Source organism: Sceloporus occidentalis, unplaced genomic scaffold, assembly GCF_023333645.1.
Source record: "Sceloporus occidentalis isolate IW3139 unplaced genomic scaffold, rSceOcc1.0.p SCAF_3, whole genome shotgun sequence".
Taxonomy (NCBI): domain Eukaryota; kingdom Metazoa; phylum Chordata; class Lepidosauria; order Squamata; family Phrynosomatidae; genus Sceloporus; species Sceloporus occidentalis.
The window spans coordinates 125,193,854-125,220,612 of record NW_028316983.1 but is presented as its reverse complement, the minus strand read 5'-3'; the positions used below and the strand labels follow the sequence as shown (position 1 = coordinate 125,220,612).

General features: G+C 40.7%; 1 protein-coding gene across 4 annotated transcripts in view; it reads right to left on the bottom strand.

The window, feature by feature from the left end:
- The window catches only part of LOC149316709 (SUN domain-containing ossification factor-like), an 89,230-nt gene that overhangs the window by 50,320 nt on the left and 12,151 nt on the right, over positions 1 to 26,759 (bottom strand). For all 4 annotated transcript variants that reach the window (XM_089516081.1, XM_089516078.1, XM_089516080.1 and 1 more), the window contains exons 5-11: positions 21,203 to 21,343; positions 20,906 to 21,050; positions 19,265 to 19,376; positions 17,130 to 17,254; positions 14,023 to 14,090; positions 7,805 to 7,912; positions 4,749 to 4,854 (exon numbers count right to left, since the gene is read on the bottom strand). In XM_089516081.1, the coding sequence (XP_089372207.1) occupies positions 4,749 to 4,854; positions 7,805 to 7,912; positions 14,023 to 14,090; positions 17,130 to 17,254; positions 19,265 to 19,376; positions 20,906 to 21,050; positions 21,203 to 21,343 (805 nt within the window). The remainder of the gene's footprint in view (positions 1 to 4,748; positions 4,855 to 7,804; positions 7,913 to 14,022; positions 14,091 to 17,129; positions 17,255 to 19,264; positions 19,377 to 20,905; positions 21,051 to 21,202; positions 21,344 to 26,759) is intronic.

The window sequence follows — 26,759 nt, the reverse complement described above, 5'->3', positions numbered from 1 at the left end:
CATTGTCATGCCTCCAGAACATCTTTGATGCTCTTGAGACATATATTTAGTTGAGATTATATTAGCTTTTCTACGTATTAGTTTAGAAGGGAAAATAGAGATCTACAGCTTTAAGAAAGACAAGGATTGTGGGAAATCCCAGGGTCTTATGCTGTCTCCCTCTAGTTAGTTTCAGTGTGTAGTAAGATTTCAGCCAAGTCAGACCTGGAGAGAGTATTTTCCTTTGACAAAAAGATAAGTCCACAAAAGAAGAAAGCTAGTCATCAGAAGAAGAAAGATAGAATCCACCAAGAAGAGAGCAAGGTATTTATGAAGGACTATTGAAAAAGAAGAAATCAGTTTTGTGTTTTTTGTGTTAAACCAGTAAAGCTTTTGGAAACTTAAGAAATTTGTGGACAAGTCTTTTGTTCTGGCTGTGTTCCTGAGAGCCAGAGGCCTTACTACACCCAAAGTCCATAGCATCGCTCTTGGGACAAAATATTCATCAGCCAATTTTGAATTCCTTAGAATTAGAATTCATAGAAATTTCTCCATGTGTATGTCTCTTGAAGAAAAATTAACTCATAATTCCATTTCTGTAAGCACAGCGGACTCTTGGTACCTGCTATAGTGGTGGATACCAAAATCCATGGATATGCAAATCTCATAATATACAATGGCATAATAAAATGTCATCCCTTACATAATGGCAAAACCAAGATTTGCTTTTTGGAATTTATCCTTTTTAAAAATATTTTTAAGCTGTAGATGGCTGAATCCATGGATACAGAGGGCCGACTGTAGTGGAAAATCACTTCTCTTTTGGGGAGTATTAAAACCTCCTACATTACATGAGACATATTTGATATCCCTCATCAGGCTTGAGCAATTTCTAAGTCCATATTTCTAAATCCATATCCAAATACTCTCCAACCAGTAGGGTGGCTTTTTCTTCTCCTTGTCTAATGCTTCATCCTGATTACTTTCCTCATGTGTATTGTGAGGTAAAGTGGAATTATGAGGAAATGAAAAATATGCTTCTTCCATGTGTACAGACAGAAAGAATCATAGAATTATAGAACTGTAGAGATGGAAGAGACCACAAGGGCCATCTAGTCCAACCCCCTGCCATACAGGAACTCTCAATCAAAGCATCCCTAAAAGATGGTCATCCAGCCTCTGTTTAAAGACTTCCAAGAAAGGAGACTCCACTACACTCCAAGGGAGTGTGTTCCACTGTCGAACAGCCCTTACTGTCAGGAAGTTCCTCCTAATGTTGAAGTGGTATCTCTTTTCCTGTAGCTTGCATCCAATGGTCCGGGTCCTGTTCTCTGGAGCAGCAGAAAACAAGCTTGCTCCCTCCTCAATATGACATCCCTTCAAATGTTTAAACAGGGCTATCATATCACCTATTAACCTTCTCTTCTCCAGGCTAAACATCCCCAGCTTCTAATTCGTTCCTCATAGGGCATGGTTTCCAGTCGCCCCCCTAAGAGGGCCTAAATGTAATTTGTCTAAGTTTGTAATGTTTCCTTTCTGAATATACTGAAGTAATTGACATCTAAGACAGGCCTATATAACCAACCTCCCCCCCCCCCCCACTGTACTTGGACATTGGGAAGAACAGAAAATGAACACCTTTGAATCTCTTGCTTAAAAGCACCTACTCCACTGCTGCTATCTCTAACAGATTATTGGCCTGTGTATAAGTCAATCCAGGTTTTTTGGGTCTATTTTTGATACAAATTTTTCAACTTATACAAGAGTATATATGGTAAATTTGGTCTAGCCTTCTGGTCCACTTCCCAGTGCTTAAGCTATAAGGAACGCCTATCGCTGCTGATGAAATTGCTCTGGTTGAAAAGGCTGTAGCATCATAGCTTACATCTGCCACATACTGTCTAATCTATGTAATTGCTTTTGCAAAGTGTAATTCCTCAGCATCCATGACTGCCTGTACCCACAATATACCCATTCCTACAAATACAGATGTTGCTACTGAGGTTCTTATCACCAAACTGATGTATCATGAACTTTATTTAGCACTACAATAATCCTTTTCTCATTTTTAACAGTTGTCTCCTTCCCTCAGGAGTACCAAAGTTCATGACTAGAGCTGAAACTGGAATATCAACTAAAAGAACTGCTAATCAATCACCAATTCTTTCTCATATAAGTAAAGCTTCCTGCTTTACTTAATTAATAACTCTCCCATTATTCAATGGATTCCAATCCCATTAACCTTTTAAGCATTTTAGGCAATGGAATCTGAATGTCTTGCACAGGCACCTCTGTAATATTGCAGTCAACCTGATAGCTTTTTCCTGTTCTAGGCGACCATCCAGACTTGAGCTTTCATTTCTACTTAAAATAATTTAATGAGCACTTTTCTTAATGATTCCTTAAAATACTCAACTTTGAATAATCTACTTCTACTACTTCCTTTATCCATCACTTCATCAGACTCCTGATCAGTGACATTCTTCAATTCTTCTATATTCTCTTCAGAATCTATTTCCAATTCTGAAAGAACTAAGCTGTCACAGACAACTTTCTATTAATTTTATTCTGTTGAAACTAAATACTTTGTTTTTTCTCTGCCTTTCAAAGAACCACAATGCCTTGCTTACTCTCCACTTCACATCTTTTTCCTGAATATTTGAGTAGATTGTAATATTATACTATCTCAACCAATGAATTAATTCCCCTGCTAATTACACTTTCAATTGTTTAAATTGTACTAAATTGCTTAAATTATTTACATTAAAGTAATTGCATTTTAGAAATTCTGACTAATGAACTGCTTCTTGTACTTCTTATCTCACTGACTCTTATATTTCGATTGTATAATTTATGTGAGAAGCCTCTGCTGCTGAAGATGATTGACTCATAACACTTTCATTTGTCACTATATCTTTATTAAATTGAGAAGCCTGTGATGTTGACTGAGCCTGAGAGGTTGTAGATCTTTTTTGGTAATAAACACAATAAACAGGTAATTTATGAATTGACTCTGAGCACTTGTATTTAAAGAAACCCCACCACCACCACACACCTGAGTCACTGACATGTCCAACAAGTCAATCAAAGTGTGAATCTGCTCCCTTTACTGCTTGGCTTCTCCTTGCCCCAAATGTGCCCTACCTCTCCAATGTGGAATCTTTGTCTTCAATATGGCATCTGGAAGTTAAGTTTATGCTTTTGAGCTCTGTAGACTCTTTGCAGCTTTTAATGGACTTACAAAGTGCATTCTTAATTCTAAATTTAGACTTTCTAACAATTCTTTACGATTTTGGTTTCTCTGATTCTGCCTACTGCTTAGAGAGACCAATTCTCATTTTCACTCTCACTTGAAGTAATAAATATCTTCTTTAACAGTGACCCTGCTCTGATCCATTGTTGTAGCCAGTTTAAGGTCCCTAAATATAAAACGCAAGAGTTGGTTTCAAGGCAGAGTCTGTGTGAGCATGGCAGGAACAAGTTGTCAACAAGGTGATTGTGCTGGGGTTCCTGGGACTGTTTGCACAGAAAAGTAAAAATGCAGTCTTCCAGGCAATGGAGACTTGCTATACAATTGGGCACTTTTACATAGAAATCTATACAATATATTTATTCCCCATCAGAATGGAGTGCTGACAGTGCCAAGAAGTATGAAGCTGATCTAAAAAAGTACACTGAAAGGTACAGAAGACCTCATAGCCTTAAAAACACCTAGGAGATAATTCTGAGGTTGAAATTAATAGAAATTATAATGTACTAAAACCTAAAAACTAATACTTTAAATTATATTTAGCTTAAGATTTCTTGCCTGTTAGATATGTTTTCATTTTAAGATGGGCAGACATTTTCAGAAGACTCAGGGGAGAATTTTGTGCTGTAACTGGCAAAAAATGTTTCCCCTCAAATCTTGTTTTAAAATGGGCATGATCAGAAATTCACTTCTGACTTGAACTGCTTATCCTGACTGCATAGTGAGGTCACACACACTTTGCTTTAGAAGAAATTTCATTTCTTTAGGGATTCTATTAGTCTCTCCCCCCCCCCCCCGCCCCCCTCTCCGGAAAGCAGATGGAAGAGGTTTTCAGAAATTCTACAGCTCAAAAAGCAGGCAGGGCCATAGGGCAGTCGTATGAGGTCAAGCCCTGTTTTAAGGGGACAATGGATAAAAAATGGCACTCAAAACTCTGTCTCTATGCTAAGTGGCAACATTTAACTTGCCCAGTTACTGTAACTCTCAGTTTACTCCTATCATGTTTTTTTTTAAAAAAATGGAAGACAAGACTAGAAACAAAATAGGGAGGGAATTATATTCTCAGTTAATAACATGACAATGTACGTGTCTCAGCAGTTTCTCTTGCTTGTCCTCTTCAACAGCATCTAATTTTGTCTATAGATGGAAAATAGAAGATTTACTTGTTCTCTTTAGCAAGCACAATAAATAAATAAATAAATAAATAAATAAATAAATAAATAAATAAAGGCTGCTGTGACAATAAACTGGAACCTGCCAACAGAGTGTGGGAGGATTGAAAGGAGCCACAAACACTTGTAACAGTTGTCATACTTGTGATTATCACAGGTATTTAACAAAAATACTATGAGTAATATGCAGAACTTAACTAGGCTTTCTGAATGGAATTGCATGCATGAGCTCACTGCCCTACTTCGCAGAGCCCAGTTTGGTAAGTGTGAGAATTTGCCTTACTATAGTCAACATCAGCATTTTTCTCATCTGAGAAAGACACTTGCAATCACTGTAAGTAAGTTACCTTTACATATTTGGCATACATCTGTTCATCCAGTGGAAAGCTCTGAACATTTCTCTCATCTCTAGCATGAAAAGTGCCTAGTTTGACCCACTTGTTTGTTGGATACCTAGAACAGAACACACACAGTAAATATACCAATTATTTGTACTTGAACTATTTTAAGCACACCAAGGCACATACCACTTGAAAGTACCAATTACAGTAGAGTCCCAATTATCTGACATAAATGGGCAGACTGATAGTCGGATAACCAAAAATGTCAGATAATCCAGAGGGGCCATGAAGTTGTCCCCAATGACAGTGCGCGCACCCGCCATTGGGGACAAAGGTCTCTCCCCTCCCCTCCCCTCCCCTGCCTCCCTCCTTCCCAGTTTACCTCCTGTCCTGCTTCCTCCATGGCGGCTTCTGCCCTGGCTTGGTTGCCTGGGGCGGAGTCTGCCAGGGCTGGGAGAGGGCCAAGGTTCCAGGCTGCAAAGGAGAGGACTGGGCGATTGGCCCAGTCCTCTCCTTTGCGGCTTGGATTTCCTCAGCCCAAAGGGAGTCTGCGGATTCCCTTCAGGCTGAAGAAATCCAAGCCTTGCCGAGGAGAGGTGTGGGCATTCAGTCCAGGCATCTCCTCGGCAGCTTGAATTTCCTAAGCCTGAAGGGAGTCCACAGACTCCCTTTAGGCTGAAGAAATCCAAGCCTGGCCAAGGAGAGGTGTGGGCATTCAGTCCGCGCACTCCCTTTAGGCTGAAGAAATCCAAGCCTCTCCTCGGTGAGGCTTGGATTTCCTCAGCCCAAAGGGAGTCCTGACCGAGGAGAGGTGTGTGCACTCAGTCCAGTCGTCTCCTCGGCAGCTTGAATTTCCTCAGCCTGAAAGAGGGGAGGGGAATTGTATATATTGTATTTTTTAAAGGTTATACACTGCTTTGATTGTAGTAACTAAAAGCAGAATATAAATTAAAGTTTTATTTATTTTTTTGAAATCCAAGTGTCGCTGAGGAGAAGTGTGGGCATTCACTCCAGGCCTCTTCTCGGAGGCTTGGTTTCCCTGGAGTCCCTTCGGGCTGTGGAAAACCAAGCTGCCGCATCATTATCTGACATCCCATGCTTCTTTGTGAGAGCGCATGCACCCTCACAAAGAACCATGAGACGTTGGATAATCCGGAATGTCGGATAACCGAAGGACGGATAATCGAGACTCTACTATATTTGTACTTCAGCTATAAGTAGTTCTTACAAATGTAAGTTATTGTTACTGAAATGGCTGCACAGCACATTCTATTCCATCTATATGATTTTTTTAAAAATAGTATTTAAACCACGTGAAGCTTCCACTTTGAAATGCATGTAAAACAGTTGGCATGCTAGTAAATACAAAATACTCTGGCTACTCTAAACAAACCTATCTGATTTTGGAAGCTAAACATACTTGGCACATCCACTGATCTCCAGGTAACATTGGGAAAGAATCCTGTCTAAAACATGGAGAGCCGTGGTTACAAGTTACAGCTGACAATGCTGGGCTAGGAGGACCAATGTTCTGGTATATGGCAGCTTCTTATGTTCCTAAAGTCACCAATTTTAAAGCTGTGCATTTCTTTTTCTTTTTTTTAATAATCTTTATTAGTTATTTACACTATTAAAAAGAAGGATATTCAATTATACATTATACATATTCTTTTCATATGCTACCCCTTCTGAACCCTCCCCCATACCCTCCCCTTTCCCCACATAAACTTATATATCTGTTGCTTATCTTAGCTACTTTATCACTTTTCCCCAATAGGTTTACATTTATCTTCTTTGTCTCACTATATTCATCACCTCTTTTGCATAGTTACCTAAAATTGTACTTTTCTCGCTCTCATTTCGCTCCTACGATCAAAGCGGATTATTTCTCCCTTCTTTCCTTCTACCATTTCAATTTATACCTTTGCTACACTTTATTACACCTCCCATCATTACTTTAACTTTTTATCTTCCCCTTTATGTATAGTTCTTTCAAATTCAACCAGACTGCGTCATCCCCCTCTCTTATATCCTCTTTGAGTCTCATAGTCAATGAATCCAATTCTAGTATTTCTAAGCTTTTTTCTATCCATTCTTCAATCTCTGGTATTATTTCCTTTCTCCAGCTTTTTGCAAGTGTATTTCTGGCAGATGTAATGAGATACAATAATGGCTTTATTTTCTTTCTCGCTTCTTTGTTTTCTACAATATTTAACAAATATAATTCCGGTAACATTTGTAATTCCAATTGTGTTATTTTCATTATTCTTTTATGTACTTCTGTCCAATATTTATGTACTTTGGGGCATGTCCACCACATATGATAAAAACTTCCAACTTCCTTCCCACATTTCCAACAATTACTTTTCTCATTTTTATATATTTTTGCCAATCTGTTTGGAGTTAGATACCACCTATATAGCATTTTGTAATAATTTTCTTTAATGTCTACACACATTGTAAATTTTAAATCCTGACCCCATGCTCTCTCCCATGATTCTAATTGAATATCTTTACCAATATTTTGTGCCCATTGCATCATGTGTTGTTTTATTTGTTCTTGCTCTAATTCTAATTTAAGTAACAAATTATAAAATTTGGATATTTTCTTTTTTCCTTTGTCTAATATAATTAAGTCTAATTCTGTTTTTTTTACTGTTATTCCAACTTGTCTTTCATCTGCTTTAAATCTTTCCGCCAATTGATAATATAGATACCAGTTTATATTCCACCCTTCCTCGCTTAGTTCTTTTCTTGTTTTCATCATTAGTTTTCCCTCTACCAGTTTCAATATATCTTTATATTTTAACCACTCTTTCCCTTCTAGTTTATCTCTCTTTAAGATTGCTTCATGTGGAGATGCCCAATCCGGTATTTTCCTATATATTTTTTCTTTATATAAGAAAATCTGCAGTGGGAAAACTGCAGTACAGTATAAGCCTGTTAAGTCAGACTGCTACATATTGAATGTATGGAAATATTTGAGTATAATGAGATATGTTCTGCTTTGCTGAGTGCTGTAGAAACATCTTTCATATTTGTATTAGTATCATGAGTCATACCTGTCACTGATAGACACCAGGAAGTCCTTGGGAGTAGATGAGAATAATTCATGATTGGCAATGTCCAGCTGCTTTACTTGAATTGGTTCACAAAGTTCAACAACAAACCTTTAGGAGAAATAAAAAATACAGGATGAGATGTGTGCAAGAAAATTGTAAGAAACAGCAAAATCACTGATGGATGTTCATGGTGTGTAGAACTCTTCCAGAATATATGGCTTCAAAATCCCCCTTAGGAACTTTCTTGAAGTGCGTTCTCAACTGATCTCCAAATATTTATGGAATGAAGTTCCCACAATTTCTGAGTGAGAACACTATGGGATATGTTGATTAGGGTAATGGAAGGTGCAGTCCAACCACAGCTAGAGTGACACCTCTTTTGAAATAGAGAAGTGAAGCTAATCCAAAGCTGAAAGGTGTGGCAGCAAATGTAGCAGGCAAGTCTGAAAATGTATTCAGGGGTGTCACGAGAACACAGGCAAGGGAGACTAATTTCACTACAAGTCACACATTTCAGGCTTTAGCATTTTAGACTATTGGCCTGAAGTGTGAAAGGCTGAAGAACAAGAAAAACAAGTACCGTATTTTCCGGCATATAAGGCGATGGGGGGTATAAGGTGACCACAAAGTCTCCCGCTGGCAGCATCCCTGGCCTCCCCTGAGGGGGTCATGCGCCAGCTGGAGGGGGCCTCTCTGGAGGCCTGAGAAAGGATCCGCGACAGCTGGGCTCTCGCCGCCATTTTTCTTCCAAAAGGCAGCAGGGAAGCGGCTCCAGAGCCGGCAGGGCCGAGGAAAAGAGCTGGCCCCTTACTCCTCAGTGCCGCCACCGCCGCCACCACTGGGGATCCTCTGATCCTCCAGCGGCTTCAGAAGTCCACCGCGGAAGCCACCGCTGCCGCCACCCAGGATCCTCCGTTCCTCCAGCGGCTTCCGCGGCGGACTTCTGAAGCTGCTGGAGGATCAGAGGATCCCCGGTGGCAGCGGCGGCGAGGAGTAAGGGGCCGGCTCTTTTCCTTGGCCCGGCCAGCTCTGGAGCCGCTTCCCCGCCCCCTTTTGGAAGAAAAATGGTGTCGAGAGCCCAGCCACCATGGATCCTCTCTCAGGCCTCCAGAGAGGCCGCCTCCAGTCAGCGCGAGTGCCGGCTGGCTGGGAAAGGACCCAGCAAGGACCCCAGAGACAGAGAAGTGGCTGTGCCATTCACCTGTCTCTGGGGTAAAAATCCGGCGCATAAGGCAGACTTAAAGAGTCGCCTTATACGCTGGAAAATGCGGTAGTGAATGAAGAATATATGAATTATTATTATTATTATTATTATTCCGCTTAATCACTTTGAATCCAAGTGGATTACAACAATAAAAAAGGATACAGTTAAAATCCTAAAACCCCTATCCTCCCCCCCAATATAAAAACATATTAATACTAAAAAGAGATTAAACCAGACAGACATTAAAACAGTAGTATAAAATCGCAGTTAAAATCAATGGAAGATTTGTAAAAAAGAAATGTATAGCGGGGACTAGATAGGATGGGAAAAGGGATGGAGAAAAGGGGAGAGAAGTGGAGAGGGGGAGGCAGGAAAATAGAGGTGGACCTAGCCTAGAAAAGCCTGCTGGAAGAGATCCATCTTAATAGCCTTCTTAAAGGTTTCCAAGGTGGTAATCTGACAGATCTCATCCAGCAGGTCGTTCCAGAGTCTAGGAGCAACTGCTGAAAAGGAGCGCTGGGTCACTGCAGAAAGTCTGGTCCTCTTTGGTTGAAGCAGATTCTTCCCAGCAGAACGAAGAGTGCGGGGAGGATGATATGGGAGAAGGCGTTCCAGCAAGAAGTCAGGAATGGAGAACAGAATGATGCAGTGCTTGGCTGCATATTCACTTCTTTTCATGGTGTTCCTGTTGCAGAAGAGCAGCTTAGAAGATCAAGTTCTGGAAAGTATCGGGCCATTTTATGTTATTAGAAATGCAAAGATTACAATACAACTGTTAAGAGTGCCTTTGTTAAGTTCTTCAGGCTTCCTCAGATGTCCCACTGATTTCAGTGAAGTGTACTTCAATGCAGAAGAAAGCCACAAAATATCAGGAGCAGTTGGAAGTCAGTAAAATTAGAATTTTCTGAGCAAGAGCACAAAAGGAAACAGTATTACATGCCAAATATATATATATATCCAAATCCATAATGTAGCAAAATGATGTAAGCCTGGATGACTCAGGCTCTGTGGTTCTCAGGACTGATAACTGGGAAAACAGTCTTTCCTGGAGGGGTTGAAATACTCCTGATGAAAAAGATGCATAACTCTGGAGTACTCTCAGATCCATCCTTGTTACTGCACTCTAGCAGAAAGTATTTGGCAACAACTTTGACTGGTACACCAACTATACTGCTTTTTTTCTCAGAGATAACCTAGCCTTTGTAGATTGTGCACTGGTAACCTCCTGACCAGACTACTGTAATGCACTCTATTTGGGGCTGCCCCTGAAGAAGACTCAGAAACTGCAGCTAATGCAAAATAAAACAGCTTTAATTGCTGACTGGAATAACATATCGACAGTATATGATGTCAGTCTTAAAAAACTGCAGCTGGCTACCAATACAATTCCAGTCTAAATTAAAAGTTCTTGTGATGACATCAAAAGCCCCAAATGGCTTGGGATCTAGATATTTGAAAGAATGCCTCTCTGCCTATATGCTTGCCCAAGGATGAGGTCCACTAGGGGGAGGGCTCCTCTGTGTCTTCCTCAGATGAATGTCACCCTTTGATCTCTTTTATGTAATTCTTTCGTGTAATGCTTTTATTATCTTTGTAGTTCTACCTGCTCATGTAATGTGTTCCCTTGCTGACTGCAAAGCATCCCCACTTTTGGTTTAAATTTCCTTTTGATTTCTTAGATCTTGTGAAAGAGATCTCTTGTTCTTCCTTTATTATTGTCATGCCTTCAATACCATCGACCATGGTATCCTTCTGGAACGCCTGAGGGAGTTGAGTATTGGAGGCACTGTTCTACAGTGGTTGCATTCCTACCTCTCGGGAAGATTCCAGATGGTGGCACTGGGAGACAGTTGCTCCTCTAAAAGAGAGCTAAAATTTGGCATCCTCCCAGGCGCAATCCTGTGTCCCATGCTGTTTAAAATCTACTTGAAGCTGCTGGGCAAGAACATCCGAAGTCATGGGGCAGGGTATTATCAGTACATCGATGACACCCAAATATATTTCTCTATGTCTCCAACTGATGCAGTAACTAAAGAAGGCATCTCTTCTCACATTGAGGAGGGAGCTAGCTTGTTTTTTGCTGTTCCAGAAACTAGGACATGGAGTAATGGATGCAAGCTACAGGAAAAGAGATTCCACCTCAACATTAGGAGGAACTTCCTGACAGTAAGGGCTGTTCGACAGTGGAACAAACTCCCTCGGAGTGTAGTGGAATCTCCTTCCTTAGAGGTTTTTAAACAGAGGCTGGATGACCATCTGTTGGGGATGCTTTGATTTAGATTTCCTGCATGGCAGGGGATTGGACTGGATGGCCCTTGCGGTCTCTTCCAACTCTATGATTCCATGCCTGTCTTGGGGCGGTAATGGACTAGATAAGGGAAAACCGACTCAAGCTGAATCCAGGTAAGACAGAGGTATTTGTTACTGGAAACCCGAACCCAAGAATGGAGTTAAGTCAGCCAGTTCTAGATGGGGTCACACTTCTCTTGAAGGACTCTGTTCGCAGCTTGAGGTGCTCCTTGACTCATCGCTCCAGCTGTCAGAGCAGGTGGATGCGACATTCAGGAGCACTTACTACCAGCTTCGGCTGATACGCCAGCTATGCCTCTTCCTGGAGCCAGGGGACCTTGAAACAGTAGTACATGCACTTCTGTAATGCACTTTACTTGGGGCTACCTCTGTGCCAAGTTTGGAAACTTCAGATGGTACAAAACATGGCAGCAAGACTAATTACAGATACTTCCCGGAACAATCATATAACACCTGTTCTGTAGTCCCTTCATTGGCTGCCAATCAGTTTCCAGGCAAGGTACAAATTGTTGGTGACTACCTTTAAAGCCCTACATGGCTTGGGTCCAGAATACTTAAGGGAACGCCTTCTTCCGTACTGTCCGTCCCACACTCTAAGGTCGTCAAGTAAGAACTTACTTCAGCCAAAAAACAGCTAGGCTAACGTCTGTCACTCAAAGGGCCTTCTCTACTGCTGCGTCGAAGTTGTGGAACGACCTGCTGGAAGAAATCCGCCATATCTTCACTCTTCCAGCAGGCCTTTCCAACCTAGCCAATAAGCTCCAACTTCCTCCCTTGTGTATGTTCATGAATATGATCTCAATTTTCTGATGTATGTCTCCCTGTCCATCAAATTGTTTTTAAATAAAACCTAATGCTGTATTGCATTTTACTGTTTTTAAACTCTGATTGTTTAATTCTAGTTTTAATATTGGGGAGGGGGTTGGGAAGGGACCATTTAGTATTTTATTGTAATGTATTTTTACTGTTGTAACCTACCCGGATTCCTAGTGATTGGGTGTGTCATAAATAAATTATCATCATCATCATCATCATCATCATCATCATCATCATCATCATCTATTTCTTTGTATTTATTATTATAGTAATTCTACTTTTCCCTGTACACAATTAAATGAACAGTTGATTCAAAGCTCTGACTCTCTTTGTCACCTCTTACTGTTGCTTCTCATCGTCCTTAACTGCTTGAAGAGTTTCACCTATCCATGGAGGCTTTTCTTTGTTTTGGGGTATAGATGGTATCTTTTTGCATTCCTACCTGACAATGTCCCTGGCGTTCCTGATCTTGTTTTTGTCACCTACCAATACTACTGCTGTTCAATAGCTGCTTTGGTACATTTAGTTTGGTTCCTCAGAAAAAGCCTGTATGACATTGGAGGCCCTAGCTGCAGCACTGCTGCCATCAACATAGCCTCTTGCCTCACAGAAGCATGCCACCATGGAAAGGTAGTGCCAATAGTGTGCATAGCTTTTTAAAACTTTTTATTCCTTTCAATTTGTTTTTATCTCATTATGTATAATTTATTTTTAGATTATTTAAATTATTTTTACTGCTTTAAATCGTTTAATCTGTTGTTTTGATGTTATTTGTAAGCTGCTCTGAGGTATTTTTGATATAGGACTGGTTAGAAATATTTTAATAAATGAATATAAATTAGTTAAATAAATTGCCACAGGACCTCATACTTGTGAAATATGCTCTTGAAATAAGATTTATTGAGAAGTAATAGCACTTTATGTGTTCTAGAGACAGGCTTGAAGTTTAAATGGTTATTTTTTTATTCTTAAATGGGGAAATCAAGTTTTACTGCATTTCTTGTTGCTGGAAGGCATAGGGATTGCTGGGGAAAGTATATGTATGACCTAATTTGCTAATCTGCAGATCTTCATCTCACATCATCTCAAGGTAACATGCAGACTACGTGACTCTGACACATCACTCCTCAATTTCCCCTACATGCTTTCTTAAACTGTAGCAAACTGTAAACGTTTGCACAGAGATTTGTGTGCCTTTCTGGTCATCAGTCTAGTATGATTTGCATGGTTGAGAAGGCCACATCTGTATTCTTATGCCAATATGTTTTTCTAGTGGGGAAAGTTTGGCCTTAAAAACAGAAAAGAAAAAGGACTGGAAAAGACAGAAAATGAAACTGAGGTAGGCATGTAATCCAAAAGCCACTGGGGATTAGAATAGGCTGGAATACCATCTGGGTTTCAAATGGCTGTGGTCCATTTGCCCCAGAAAGCTCTACTGGCCTGTGACTACCATAGGTGGTAGGCCCCAGAACAGGGCATTCCAGAGATTGACTTAGGTCAACTTGATTCAAAACTTCCTCACTTCCTCCCCCACAAACTGTGTATCTAATTACTCTTCAATCTCCCTCTTATCAGGAAAGAAATTTTAAAACACAGTTTCATCTAGAAAAAAGAACCCTTCTAAGTCTCCCAACTAGCTACAACTGATACAACTTTGGAAGTGGAGGGGCATGAAATTCCTTGCCAGCAAGATTGTTCTGAATTTTTAAAGAAGTTGCATTATGTGTTAAACTAGATGGAGTATGAGTTAATACATAGCTTAATTCTATCTGAAAAATCAATTTCCTGGCTGCTAAAATATAAATTGACTATCAAGAGGTGTCAGATCCATGGACTCTCAGATACCAATAGATTCTTCAAATTCCTCATATGCAGAAATAGTAATTACCAGATTTTTGTACTGCATGGATTAAGCATGTAAAGGTCCATATTCTCCATTAGTATTGCTGAGGTACTCTATAAAGAATAAAAAGATTATAATCGTGAATATTATTTAAAAAGTAGTTTGAGTTGATATTTGCCTATTCTACTCATTTACTAATTATGTTTTAAGAAATATAGAAGAGAAAAATGAAACATTTTGCATGAATTTTCATAGAATCATATGAATCATTTTCAATATTTCTACTGTATACATTCATGTATGAGTCTAGAAATTCTAGTTAAAAACTGACTCCAAAAACCTGGATTGACTTATCTACGGGTCAATGTAAGTCCTGTACTTTAACTCTTATACAAAAGGGAACCATCCCCTGGTGAAAGGTAAGAGCTCTCCTTATGTTATCTCATCCATCCTGCCTTTAGTGTGAACACAAACAGTTATGTCTGTTGGAATTTTGTAAGTTTTTAAATTGTTTTCCTTTGTTTCATCCTTTAGATGCTTTGTTATATGGCCCTAAGTTTTACCCTCAACTTATCCATGGGTCATATCAAAATCCATAATTTTGGCCCCAAAACCTGTCCTCAATTTATACATGAGGTCGACTTAGAGTTGAGTATATACAGTATTTCATAGAATTATTTTCAATATTTCTACACAGGATTTCAGAAAAATAAAATAGATGCAGGCTAAATATACATAGCAGAGTTGAAAGGTCTACTTTCTTTTTAAAAAACAAGCAAATAACTCAAGACTAACTGACTACAACCAGTTTCAAAAGACATCCTTAGAACTAAAGAATTCTGAGCATGGAATTTGATTTGAGCACCAGAACTGAATGAAGCTCATCACCTAGTTTTACCAGAACAACTAGGAGTGAAAAATTCAGTTGATCCAAGTCTACCTTCTACCTGCCTTTGATGTAAAAAGCATAAGTTTGAAATTTTCAGAACACAAATCTTATATTGCAATAGATACCAAAAACCTTAAATTCTGGATCACAGGAAGAAAAAATCCCTTCAACATCCAAGTCTTTTCATGGTTCATGTAAACCACAGCTTTGTAATTGCTTGGGAATTATATCATTGACTTGTAAATGATCCAAACAAAATTCTTCCAATTTTGCAATGTCAACTTTTACAAAAATTATTTCCTAAAGGACATGTGTAATGCAGTACTTGTATATGGTATAAAATAATCATAAACAAATTTCACTAACAACATATCTAAAAATGGTGCATTTCAAGAAAAGGTTACTTCATTTTTCAAGTCCGAGAAAAAAATATTATATAAGAAATCCAATTTTGAAATATTTGCCCACTTCTGCCTTGTGAACGAATGACCAGGAGGAGTACTACCATCCTAAAGGCAGAAGTGGATGGCTGGGGGACTTCCTGGAGAGCTCCTGTACAGTAATCAGGCCTTTCCAACCGCCTTTCTTTGCTACCACCGCTTCCCCAGTCATTGGAAAGTTCACTCTATTTTTCATTTCAACAGGTTTTGGAAATTTTCTCATGTCTCTCTTCAGCCACATCTCTCTGCAGTGTCTTGTCTCTCATGTCTCTTTGCAGCTCATAAATTCTACACCATTTTACTTTATATAATGGATTTCATTACTATACAGGAGATCTCCAGTGAGCCCTCCTGGTACTCATTTCTGCCTCTGAAGCAGCAGCAGCTGTGCTCTTGGTCATTCGTTCACAAGGAAGAAGTGAGCAGCTGGCAAATATTCCATAATCCAAAAATATCCAAAAACACTTCCGGTCCCATGCATTTTGGATAAGGGAGCCTCAGCCTGTATAACCAAGATCTATATTTATTATGTGGTCTATGAGTTTGTGGTAGTGATCAAGATTCCTTATGTTCCTGAACAGGTTACCAAAAGGTCGTATAAAGTAAGTTGTCTCAAGACTACAATTCATTCAGAAAGCCAGTATTTGTTTAACACAAACACTCATGAACATGTCAAACAAGTCAAACCAAAAATTAATTTACACTGTGTTCTTCTATATAAAAAAAAAGGTGACCATTTAACACTGTTGCTGTTACTTTGACTCATAGAGATCTAATTTCAACACTCATTTCAATTATTACAGATTTGTTACAAAATCGGGGACAAGTCCTATTTCAGGGTTGTTTGTCTCAAAGTAAACAACAGTGACCAGATTCTGGTGCACTTTACACATTTTGCTTAAATATATGCAAAACAGCTAAAACTGCAAATTCAATCCTTAATGCTGTATGTTAATTTCAGGCTTTTTTTTTTAATCCTCTACCAATACACCGGTGGGAGTGTCTAGGAAGGAATGTTAGAAGTGTTCCCTGACATTCCTGTTACAGAGGAAAAAATATCATTGGCCTCCTCTTAGTACTTCCTTGAAATAAAAACAACATTTTGTGGTGCCTTAAAGATGAAAAATTTTATCCTGTCACTATCTTGTGGGAAAGAGCTGTTTCAGCTAGTCCTCACAGGTTATTTTATGGTTTACACCATGAGATATGTTCTGTCCTATGGCATGTAATTTTCACTAACTCTAGTACTGCTATCTTACTTTTGAAGTTTTTTCCTCTCAAGGGAGCAAGTGATCTCAGAACCATCACACATCCTGCACAAGCTAACAGCAGTAGAATGGGGGAAACCAATCGACTCTCATTACTAATACTTTGAACTCTGCTCACTTCTAAATATGTTATAACAAATCAATGAGTCCATTCTATTCAACAGGAATATCATCATCCATTTTGTTAATAAATAATTAAAAAATTAAAAATGTAGTAGTATAGTTACTATTTGTATATTACACTACAGCAGCTATAGGATAGTTACGATGCTAATATAGTTATTGTACTGCTTGAGAGCCATCATGGTGTTGTGGTTTGAGAATTGGACTATGACTCTACAGATCAGGATTCAAATCCCCACTCAGCTATGGAAACCCACTGGGTGAGCTCAGGCAAGTCACACTCATCCTCAGAGGCAAAATAGACCTCCTTCTGAACATACCGTAACCAAAAACAAACAAACAAACAAAAACCAACAACGCTGTGATAGGATCATTTTAGAGTCACCATAAATGGGGAACGAATTGAAGGCAGACAACAGCAATTATAGTTACCTTTGCTTCTGGATTAGCTGCCAATATTTTGGCACCACATTCAACTGAAGCATAATTATTCCTACTTTTCTGGACCTTTTTGGTGGCATGTTGACCACCGTTGGTGGAAGGATGCATGGACTGACCTGTATACAATATAAAGAATACCAGAGTTAAAAAATCTAATCCCCTCCTTGCTTTCTTCACCAAATTTCATATCACACTTTTTGTAATAGTAGGAAGAGAACCATCTATTTGCACCAAAGTGGAGAAAGTTTACAAGAGGAAACAGGAAAGTTCTTAACAGGCATTGCAGGAAATCCTAGAAACAGGCCAAAGGCCTATGATTATGCAGGAATGCAGAATAGGATGAGGGAAACAAGATGGTTCTTCCACTAAAAGTTCCAATACACGCATTAGAATCATAGAATCATTACCCTCAAACCAACACAATCTGAAAGTTGAGCAGTTCCTTAGTGTTGTCAATGTTCATGGGTGCTTTACACCATACCAAAGGTAACTGTCCTGAGGAGTTTATAGTTTAAAGTGCAGCACAGGGAAAAACATGAAGTGAAATTCAGATGAACAGAATATGTGATAAATTTAGTTACATGTACCTGTGCTTAGCTACAATAAAGGTAAAGGCAAAGGTACTCCCTGTTAACAAGACTGTTATGTCCAACCATAGGAGGCGGTGCTCATCTCCGTTACTTAGCCGAAGAGGCAGCATTGTCAGAGACTACTTTGTGGTCATGTGGCCAGCATGTTTACCTTCCCATAGGAGTGGTACCTATTTATCTACTTGTATTTGCATGCTTTTGAACTGCTAGGTTGGCAGAAGCTGGGACTAGTGATGGGAGCAAATCAGGGCTCTGTGTGTAACAACACATGAAGATGAACTTTGAGAAAGGACTTCAAGAGTCTTCATTCAGGGAATCTGAAAGGCAGCTCCATATATACAGGCCGAGTATCCCTTATCTGAAAATCCAAAATGTTTCAAAATGCAAAACTTTTTTCATGAATGGCTGAGGTAATAACACCTTTGCTTTCTGATGGTCCTATGTACACAAACTTTTTTCATAGACAGAATTATTTAAAATATTATATAAAATTATCTTTAGGCTTTGTGTAGAGTCATAGAATAATTGAATTTCCTGTTTAGAATTGGGTACCATTTCCAAGAGAACTCATTATGAGTAAGGAAATATTCAAAAATCCAATATAATAAAATAAATAAATCCAAAATTTGAAACATTTCCGATCCCAAGCATTTCGGATAAGGAATACTCAACCTGTGTGTATGTATATAGTGGCACTGGCAGCACTAAATTCAAGGGCAGGGATGGATTGATGTGAGAGGAGAGAAATGGTGAGCAATGCCAATGTTAGATTTAAGACAACAATCTTGTACAGTGATTTAAAGAAGGGAGCTAGGTGGCACAGTGGCTAAATGCCTGTAATGCAGCCACTCACTCACAACCCACAAATATAACAGAAGAATCTAGAACTCAGCATATTTCCAACTCTGGAGAAGATACAGGTGACATGTGTATTTGATGTCAAAGTAGATTCTCCCACTCATCTCCATGTTCAGAGAATAGTAAAAGAAAAATTGTTTGACAGTGGAACACACTTCCTCCCAGTGTGGTGGAGTCTCCTTCTTTGAAAATGTTTAAGCAGAGGCTAGATGACCATCTCTCAGGAGTGCTTTGGTTGTGTATTCCTGCATGGCTGGGGGTTGGACTGGATGGCCCTTGTGGTCTCTTCCAACTCTATTGCTCTATGATTCTATGAAAAACTTACTCCTAGCTCTAATTCCATTGGAGTGGAATACTCAGATGTCTCAGTAAGTTATTATGATTGAAACAAGCAAAGTTAGGCCACTGAACACGTGACCCTTCTTCAACAGAAATCTCTGATCACTGGAATTGCAAAGCCACTCATGCTACTTCAGTATGTTTGCCTAAGAAAATTTTAGAACAAGGAAAGATTCGGTTGTTTGGAATTAGTATCAAATTTCAACTAGAAATAAAGCTCATTTGCAAGAAAACTTACAAAAACCTTTATAAAGTCAGAAAACATAGTCAGAATACATAAATATGGGATTTTAAAGGGAGGATTCTCTTCAAAGTTTGACTGAAAAATAGTGAACTCACTCTTTTCTTTTTCCACTTCCATAACTTGCTTCTTCCATTCATCAAATGTGGGAATATCTCCTGGGTCTTTTGGAGTTATTACAGAGGTTGGATCAATTTCTCCTGCTTTTCTCTGGACAAGGCAGCAAAACAATATCAGGTTTTAAGCTATTACAAAGTTGAGGGTGACATATAGACAATATAGTAACAAAGTTATGTAATTATAGTAACAAATTTATGTACTATGTAAATTATAATACAGTGAATATTAAAAGACAAATATAGCCTATTATCAGTACGCCTACTGCTAGGCTGAGAGGCAAATTGCATTCCAGCATTTTACGAAAAAACTGCAAACACAACTTGCATTGTGAACTATTTGAAAAAGTTAATGTTACTGTCAGGGAGAAGAAATACAATATCTGCCCAGATATGGACACAGTCATGAGATAGTACACACACAGAGATAATATGAGGGGAGTTGGTGCAGTATTCCCCTCCCCTCTGTCCAGCCATTGCAAGGGGTAGGGGGAGTCAGACAGAGGCAAAGGAAAGCCATAGCAGAAGTAGCAGTAACTGCAGTCACCCAGTGAGGAAAAAAAAGAGGAGGAAATTACATCATGTGGCAAGGAGCGGGGGAAAACAACAACTACATTTCTGTTTAACTCAGCTGTAGCTCCCTTAAGAGAAGTGAGGGTGGTACTATAGGCTATTAGCCCCACATCTCTCTTTAACTTGGACTCCTAGACCACAAATTGAACATGAGTCAACAGTGTGATGCGGCAGCTAACAGAGCTAATGCGATTTTAGGCTGCATCAATAGAAGTATAGTGTCTAGATCAAGGGAAGTAATAGTGCCACTATATACTGCTCTGGTCAGGCCCCACCTGGAATATTGTGTCCAGTTCTGGGCACCACAATTCAAAAAGGACATTGAGAAACTGGAGCGTGTCCAAAGGAGGGCGACTAAAATGGTGAAGGGTCTAGAAACCAAGCCCTATGAGGAACACCTTAGGGAGCTGGGTATGTTTAGCCTGGAGAAAAGAAGGTTAAGAGGTGATATGATAGCCCTGTTTAAATATTTGAAGGGATGTCATATTGAGGAGGGAGCAAGATTGTTTTCTGCTGCTCCAGAGAACAGGACCAGGAACAATGGATCCAAGCTGCAGGAAAAGAGATTCTACCTCAACATTAGGAGGAACTTCCTGACAGTAAGGGCTGTCCAACAGTGGAACACACTTCCTCAGAGTGTGGTGGAGTCTCCCTCCTTGGAGGTCTTCAAATGGAGGCTGGATGGCCATCTGTCGGGGATGCTTTGATCTGGATTTCCTGCATGGCAGGGGGTTGGACTGGATGGCCCTTGCGGTCTCTTCCAACTCTATGATTCTATGATTCTAACATGTCCATCTTGCATGTGTCAGAAAACACCTCTACTTTTCACAACCTGCTCTTTCATTCTAAATTATAACCAGAAGCCATTAATTCAACGCATACTTGAAAGAGAGGACCACACATCAAATATACAGGTTCTGAGTATAATTCAGACCGGCCAAAAGAGTGAGTCTTCAGAAAACAAATAATCGGAAACCAGGGAGGGCTGTGCTGTGAAATATAAAACATTTAAATGACATTGATTAAGGTGTTTTGCGTTACACCACATACCTCCCCTCTTAGGTTATCTGAAACATTAAGTGCTGATTTTGGATCTGTCTTTTGCTCAGTTGCAGCAACTTGGGCATCAAATTCTGATTTAGTCGTCTTTCCCTTCTGGTGTGAAGAGATATTTTCTATGTGTTGACCTACAAGGCTAAAAGTATGTCAACATTAGAAATTCATATGGAAATAGCTTGAAATTTCAGGTTACAAATGGTCACATGGATACCTAAAATGGCAAACTCAAAAGTATCACCAATTACAAAAGTAAAACAATAACAACACTAAACATATTCCAATACTCACCTGTCTGGTGAAGTAACAAGAGAGGAAGCCTCACTCTGAGGATCAGCTTCAAGTGCACCACTAATATCGCAGTCAGGTTCTGACTGTTCAGCTTCAGCAGAAGTGACTATAGGGATGTCAACACTGGAATTTTCTATCACACTGAAGGGAAAAAGAAAGATGAACATCATTGGACCTGTCAATATTCTGCTAGACAAATAGCTTCAACAAACAGCAAACCAGAATCAGTCTAGAACTCTGCAAGGAAGACTTCAAAGGAACTGTTAAGATTTAAGTATATGTCTTGTTGCAGAAGTGGATTCTAATTCAAATACAGGTTCTGAACAAGGCCAAAATAATGACAACTGAAATATGTATAAGTTATATGGTTCCAAAATTGAATATTTTAGTATGGTAGGTAGAAGTGAGAGTTACATGGATTAATTCATGTTCCTGCCACAGAGAGGAGAAGGAGAGATGTAACTGGGCAGACATTTTGAGGGGCGAGTGTTTGATTTTTTTAAAACCCTTAGGATAGTGTGCTTGTTGCTGAGGGGGTGAAGCTTCTGTGAGTCACATCTGTGAGTCACTAGGGGGCGGAGATAGCAGACTAGCTCTATATAACTCCTCTCAGAGCCGCACACCATTTTTCATCCAAGGAGAACTACAGCAGAGGCTGAGTTGATTGAACTCACAGCCAGAGATTGGTGAAAAAGGCCAGGTCATCAGGGGCCTTAATGTTGGTGTTTACTGGAGGAAGCCCATAGTCCTGTTTGAGTGATTACTTAAGACTTCTCAGTATGGACACTGATGGAACTGCTGCAGTCATCTGCAACACCTATGGGATGTTTGCCTTCTTGCCTACAGATGTGGAGAACTTCGCATGCACCAAGTGCAAGTTAGTAGCACTCTTGGAGGAGAAAGACCAGTAGCTGGAGTCCAGAGTAGCTACACTTCAGCATATTAGGGAGCAAGAGGATTTCCTGGACAGAACAGAACCGTCTTGGACGGGGACCACACAGAGGAAGTTGCTGGGGCGGAGGAGGTCACTTCACATACACAGGAGGCAGACAGCTGGAGGAATGTCACACAGAGAACTAGGCCAACAAGGGATTGTTCTGGGGGCTTGCAGCTAGAGAATCAATTTGAAGCTCTTTCCCTTATCAAGGAGGACGAGGAAGAGCAACATGGACAGACTTCAGGGACAGAGCAGGGGACTCTGCTGCTAAGCCTCGGAGGAGTCGTGTGGTCGTAGTGGGGGACTCCTTGCTGAGGGGTACAGAAGCAGTGATTTGTAGTCCTGACAAGATGTCTTGAGAGGAGGGTGGTGTCCTTGGGAGCAAAGATCCATGATGTGACAGACAGGATGACAAGACTGGTCAAGCCTACTGACCAATAGCCCTTCCTTTTGGTCCATGTGGGAACCAATATACTGCAAGACACAGCCTTCAGAACATCAGAAGGGTGTCAGAATCCTCCTTCATGCAGTGACTCAGGGTGTGTTCTGCCATTAGGGATAGCTTCTAGACACGAGGGAGGTTGCAGAAGGGAAGGCCAGTGGGTAAGCTCTCACACATATATAGTATATAGGTACATGGGTAGATAGATATATAGATAGATAGACATGATGGATCTTAGGTCAACAACACCTGTATCTAAACTTCTCAGGGAAAGGCATTCTGGGAAAGAGTTGCTGCCACCATGGGCTATGCTCAGGATGATCATGTATCCAGAACTGTTAGCTGAGAGCAGCAATCAATTCGCACCAGTCAGGCAGTTTTATGATGGGGTGATGGTTAACAGATACCCTCTATTCCGGTATCCATAGATCTCTCAAGGCAGAAGAGACTATGAACCAAATGGTGTTTTTGTTAGGACTGCTTTGATGTAGAATTCCCTCCTCTGTGGTGAAAGGGGGTGAGTTGGGAGGAACTATCTGGGCTGAACAGGAAAAAAAGGTGGGGGCCGGGGTTTTAAAGTGAGGTTTCTCTTTGGAGTTCTTCAGATTCAGCAAAAACGTGATCCAGTGTATTTCTACTTTCTCTACAATAAATTTTTGTTTTACAATAGCCGTTGTTGATGTTTGGATTAGAATACTCAAGTCTCACAAAGGGATTACGAGGCTCTTGGTAGGAAGCTGAAAGAAATGGATGCACAAGTTGTCATCTCGTCTCTTCTGCCAGTGAAGGATATAGTCCAGGAAGGGAGAGGAAAACAGCAGATGCAAACAACTGGCTCTGCAGATGGTGCCGCCAGGAACGATTTGGATTCTTTGATCATGGGGTGCAGTTCCATAAAGGGGGACTTCTGGCAACGGATGGGTCTCACACCAGTTGGAAGAAATCTTTTTGCCAACAGTCTCAAGCATTTGATCAGGAGGTCCATGGGGGAGGGAGACAATATTATGGAAGGCGAAAGGGATGGAGAAAATAGTCAAACTGACATAGAGGAAACAAGACAAATAGTGCAAGGACCCAACAGTGGGAGGCAAAAAAACTTGCACAGGCAAGCAAGTAAAGAGGACCCATGGTCTGCAATGTCTCTACACTAATGCACAGAGCATTGGAAATAATCAAGATGAACTCGAACTCCTAGTACAACAAAGCTAATATGATATAATAGGCATCACTGAAACCTGGTGGGATGAGTCTCAGAAATAAAGGGGTATAACCTTTTTAAGAGAAATAGGCCAAATAGGAAAGGAGGAGGAATAGCACTATATATCAGAGATATTTACACCAGTGATTTGATGACGCCTTTCTAGAACACACTCAGAAGAGAGAGATGTAGTAGTGATGGGTGACTTCAACTATCTTGATATTTGCTGGAATTCAAACTCAGCAAAATCCTCAAAGTCTAACAAATTCCTCACTTGCCTCGAAGACAATTTCATTTTCCAAAAGGTGGTAGAGACAACCTGGGTGTCAGCTATTTTAAGTCTGATCCTAACCAACAACGATGACTTGGTAAATGAGGTGCAAGTGGTGGGATCATTAGATGGAAATGACCATGTTCTCCTGGAGTTTGTTATACAGTAGAAAGGAGAAGCCACACATAGTCAGACACGCATTCTAGACTTTAGGAGCGCTGATTTCAGTAAACTTAGAGGAATACTGTGGGTGATCCCATGGTCAGGAATACTAAAAGAGAAGGTGATCCCATGGTCAGGAATACTAAAAGAGAAGGGAGTTCAGAATGGATGGGAATTTCTCAAAAGGGGGATACTGAGGGTACAATTTCAAACAGTTCCAGTGAGGAAGAAAAATGGGAGGTGTCTCAAGAAACCAGAATGGATGCCTAAGGAACTTTCAACTGAGCTTTTAAGCAGAACATCTATAAGAAATGGAAAAATGGGGAAATCTCCAAAGGGGAATTCAAACAAATAGCTAGCCTGAGTAGGGGTAAAGTCAGAAAAGCCAAAGCACAGAATGAACTCAGGCTTGCTAGAGAGGTTAAGAACAATAAAAGGGCTTTTATGGATATGTCCATAGTAAAAGGAAGAAAAAGGAAATGTTAGAGCCACTGCGTGGAGAAGATCGCAAAATGCTAACAGGGGACAGAGAAAAGGTAGAAATACTCAACACCTTCTTTGCCTCTATGTTCTCAGAAAAGGAAAAGGGTGCTCAACCTGAGGATAATGAAGCAGAGGACAGAATAGGGAAATTTCATCATAGAATAAGCAAAGAGATAGTACAGGAATACCTTGTTAATCTAAATGAATATAAGTCTCCAGGACCAGATGAACTACATCCAAGAGTATAAAAAGAACTGGCAAATGTAATATCGGAGCCATTGGCAATGATCTTTGAGAACTCCTAGAGAACAGGTGAAGTCCCAGCAGACTTGAGGAGGGCAAGTGTTGTCCCTATATTCAAAAAGGGGAAAAAAGAGGAAAAATACTTGGATGCTGGGGATGGAACTTCAGAGGGTGTGGCTTCTGCCATCTGGGGGCGGGACATCCCCAGAGACAGCTAAAGGCCTGGGAGAGCGGAAGAGGAGGAACATAATTTTGCTTGCATGGCAGGCAGCTGGAGGCCCAGAAGGGTAGGGTGAGGTGGGGAGTGAGAGGAGCAACAGGTATGCCATATTCCACTTCTGGCAACAAATGGCACAATACAAAATAGCAAGTTGCTTTGTCAGCTTTCCCCATTCTAGCACTCTCCAAATATGCTGCACTGCAACTCAGATAAGTCTAATCAGTACAACAATGCTGGCTGAAGATGATGGAGTAATTGTTAGTTCCACACATTTGGAATGTATCTGATTGAGGAAGGTTATCCTAAAGCCATGTATTAGTTAAATTATTTCCAAATGGTGAGTACTGCTGATGCGGACAAGCTGCTGGGTCAAGTAAGGAAGACAACCTGTCCTCTTGATCCCTTTCCTTTCTGTCTGGATCATCCAGGTTGCAATTAGATCTCAATTACAATACAGTCTACCCTTGACATTCATGGGCGTTAAGGGCACAAGACCCCCCCACGAAAGTCAAAATTAGTGAATAAAGCAGCTGGGGTAAGAGCAGTGTGCGCATGTGTACCCCATCTCCCTTCTGAAGTCTCAAATGGCTTTAGCAAGCTCTCTGAAGCACTGAAAGTGCAGGGGAGCACATATTCGTGGCCCCCCTTCCAAGGCTTCATGGAGCTCCAGGGAGCTCTCTGAAGCCTTGGAGCGGCAGGAAGGAGGGCGTGTTAGCTTTCCCCAAATCCCTTCCCAAGTCAAGATAGAAGTCTTTCCCCACCCTGTCCTAGAAAAGGTTAGGGGATTATTTCCCCCAAACCCCTTCTCAAGGCAGAGAGCTGCTTAGGGAAAGAGACAGCTCTCTGTATTGGAAAACAGTGGGGGATTATTTTTCCCCCAAACCCTTTCCAAGGTAAGAGTGCTGTCTTTCTCCAGGCAGCTCCCTGCCTTGGAAAAGGGTGGGGGATTCTTTTCCCCAAACCCCTTCCCAAGGCAGTAAGCTACTTGGAGAAAAAGGCAGCTCTCCATCCTGGAAAGGGACGGGATTGGCATGTGCACCCTCCTCAATATGACATCCCTTCAAATATTTAAACAGGGCTATCAGATCACCACTTAACTGTCTCTTCTCCAGACTAAACATCCCCAGCTCCCTAAGAAGTTCCTCATAGGGCATGGTTTCAAGACCCTTCTCCATTATAGTTGCCCTCCTTTGGACACACAACCTCAATAGGATAAGCAAGAGTAGAAGCCCATTTTTCCTGTCAAAGTTTTACTGCAGGGGTCGGCAACCTATGGCCCGCGGGCCAGATCCGGCCCGGCGAGGCCTTGGGACTGGCCCCAGCCTGGTCCTGCCGCCGATTGCCGCCCCCGCCGCAGCTTCCGCGCTGCTCTGGGCGCCATTTTGAGTTCGGCCCCCCAGTTGTCTGAGGGACAGCAACCCGGCCCCCAGCTCAAAAAGGTTGCCTACCCCTGCTTTACTGCATTGTCTTCTATAAACATGCGGCTCCAACCCAACACCAAAAATTTGTGTTTCTCCTGTCATCCTTTACTCTTCTGCCAATGCTGATGATGTTAAAAGAATCTAACTAGACAAATAGTGAAAAGGTAAAGAGGAAGGGGC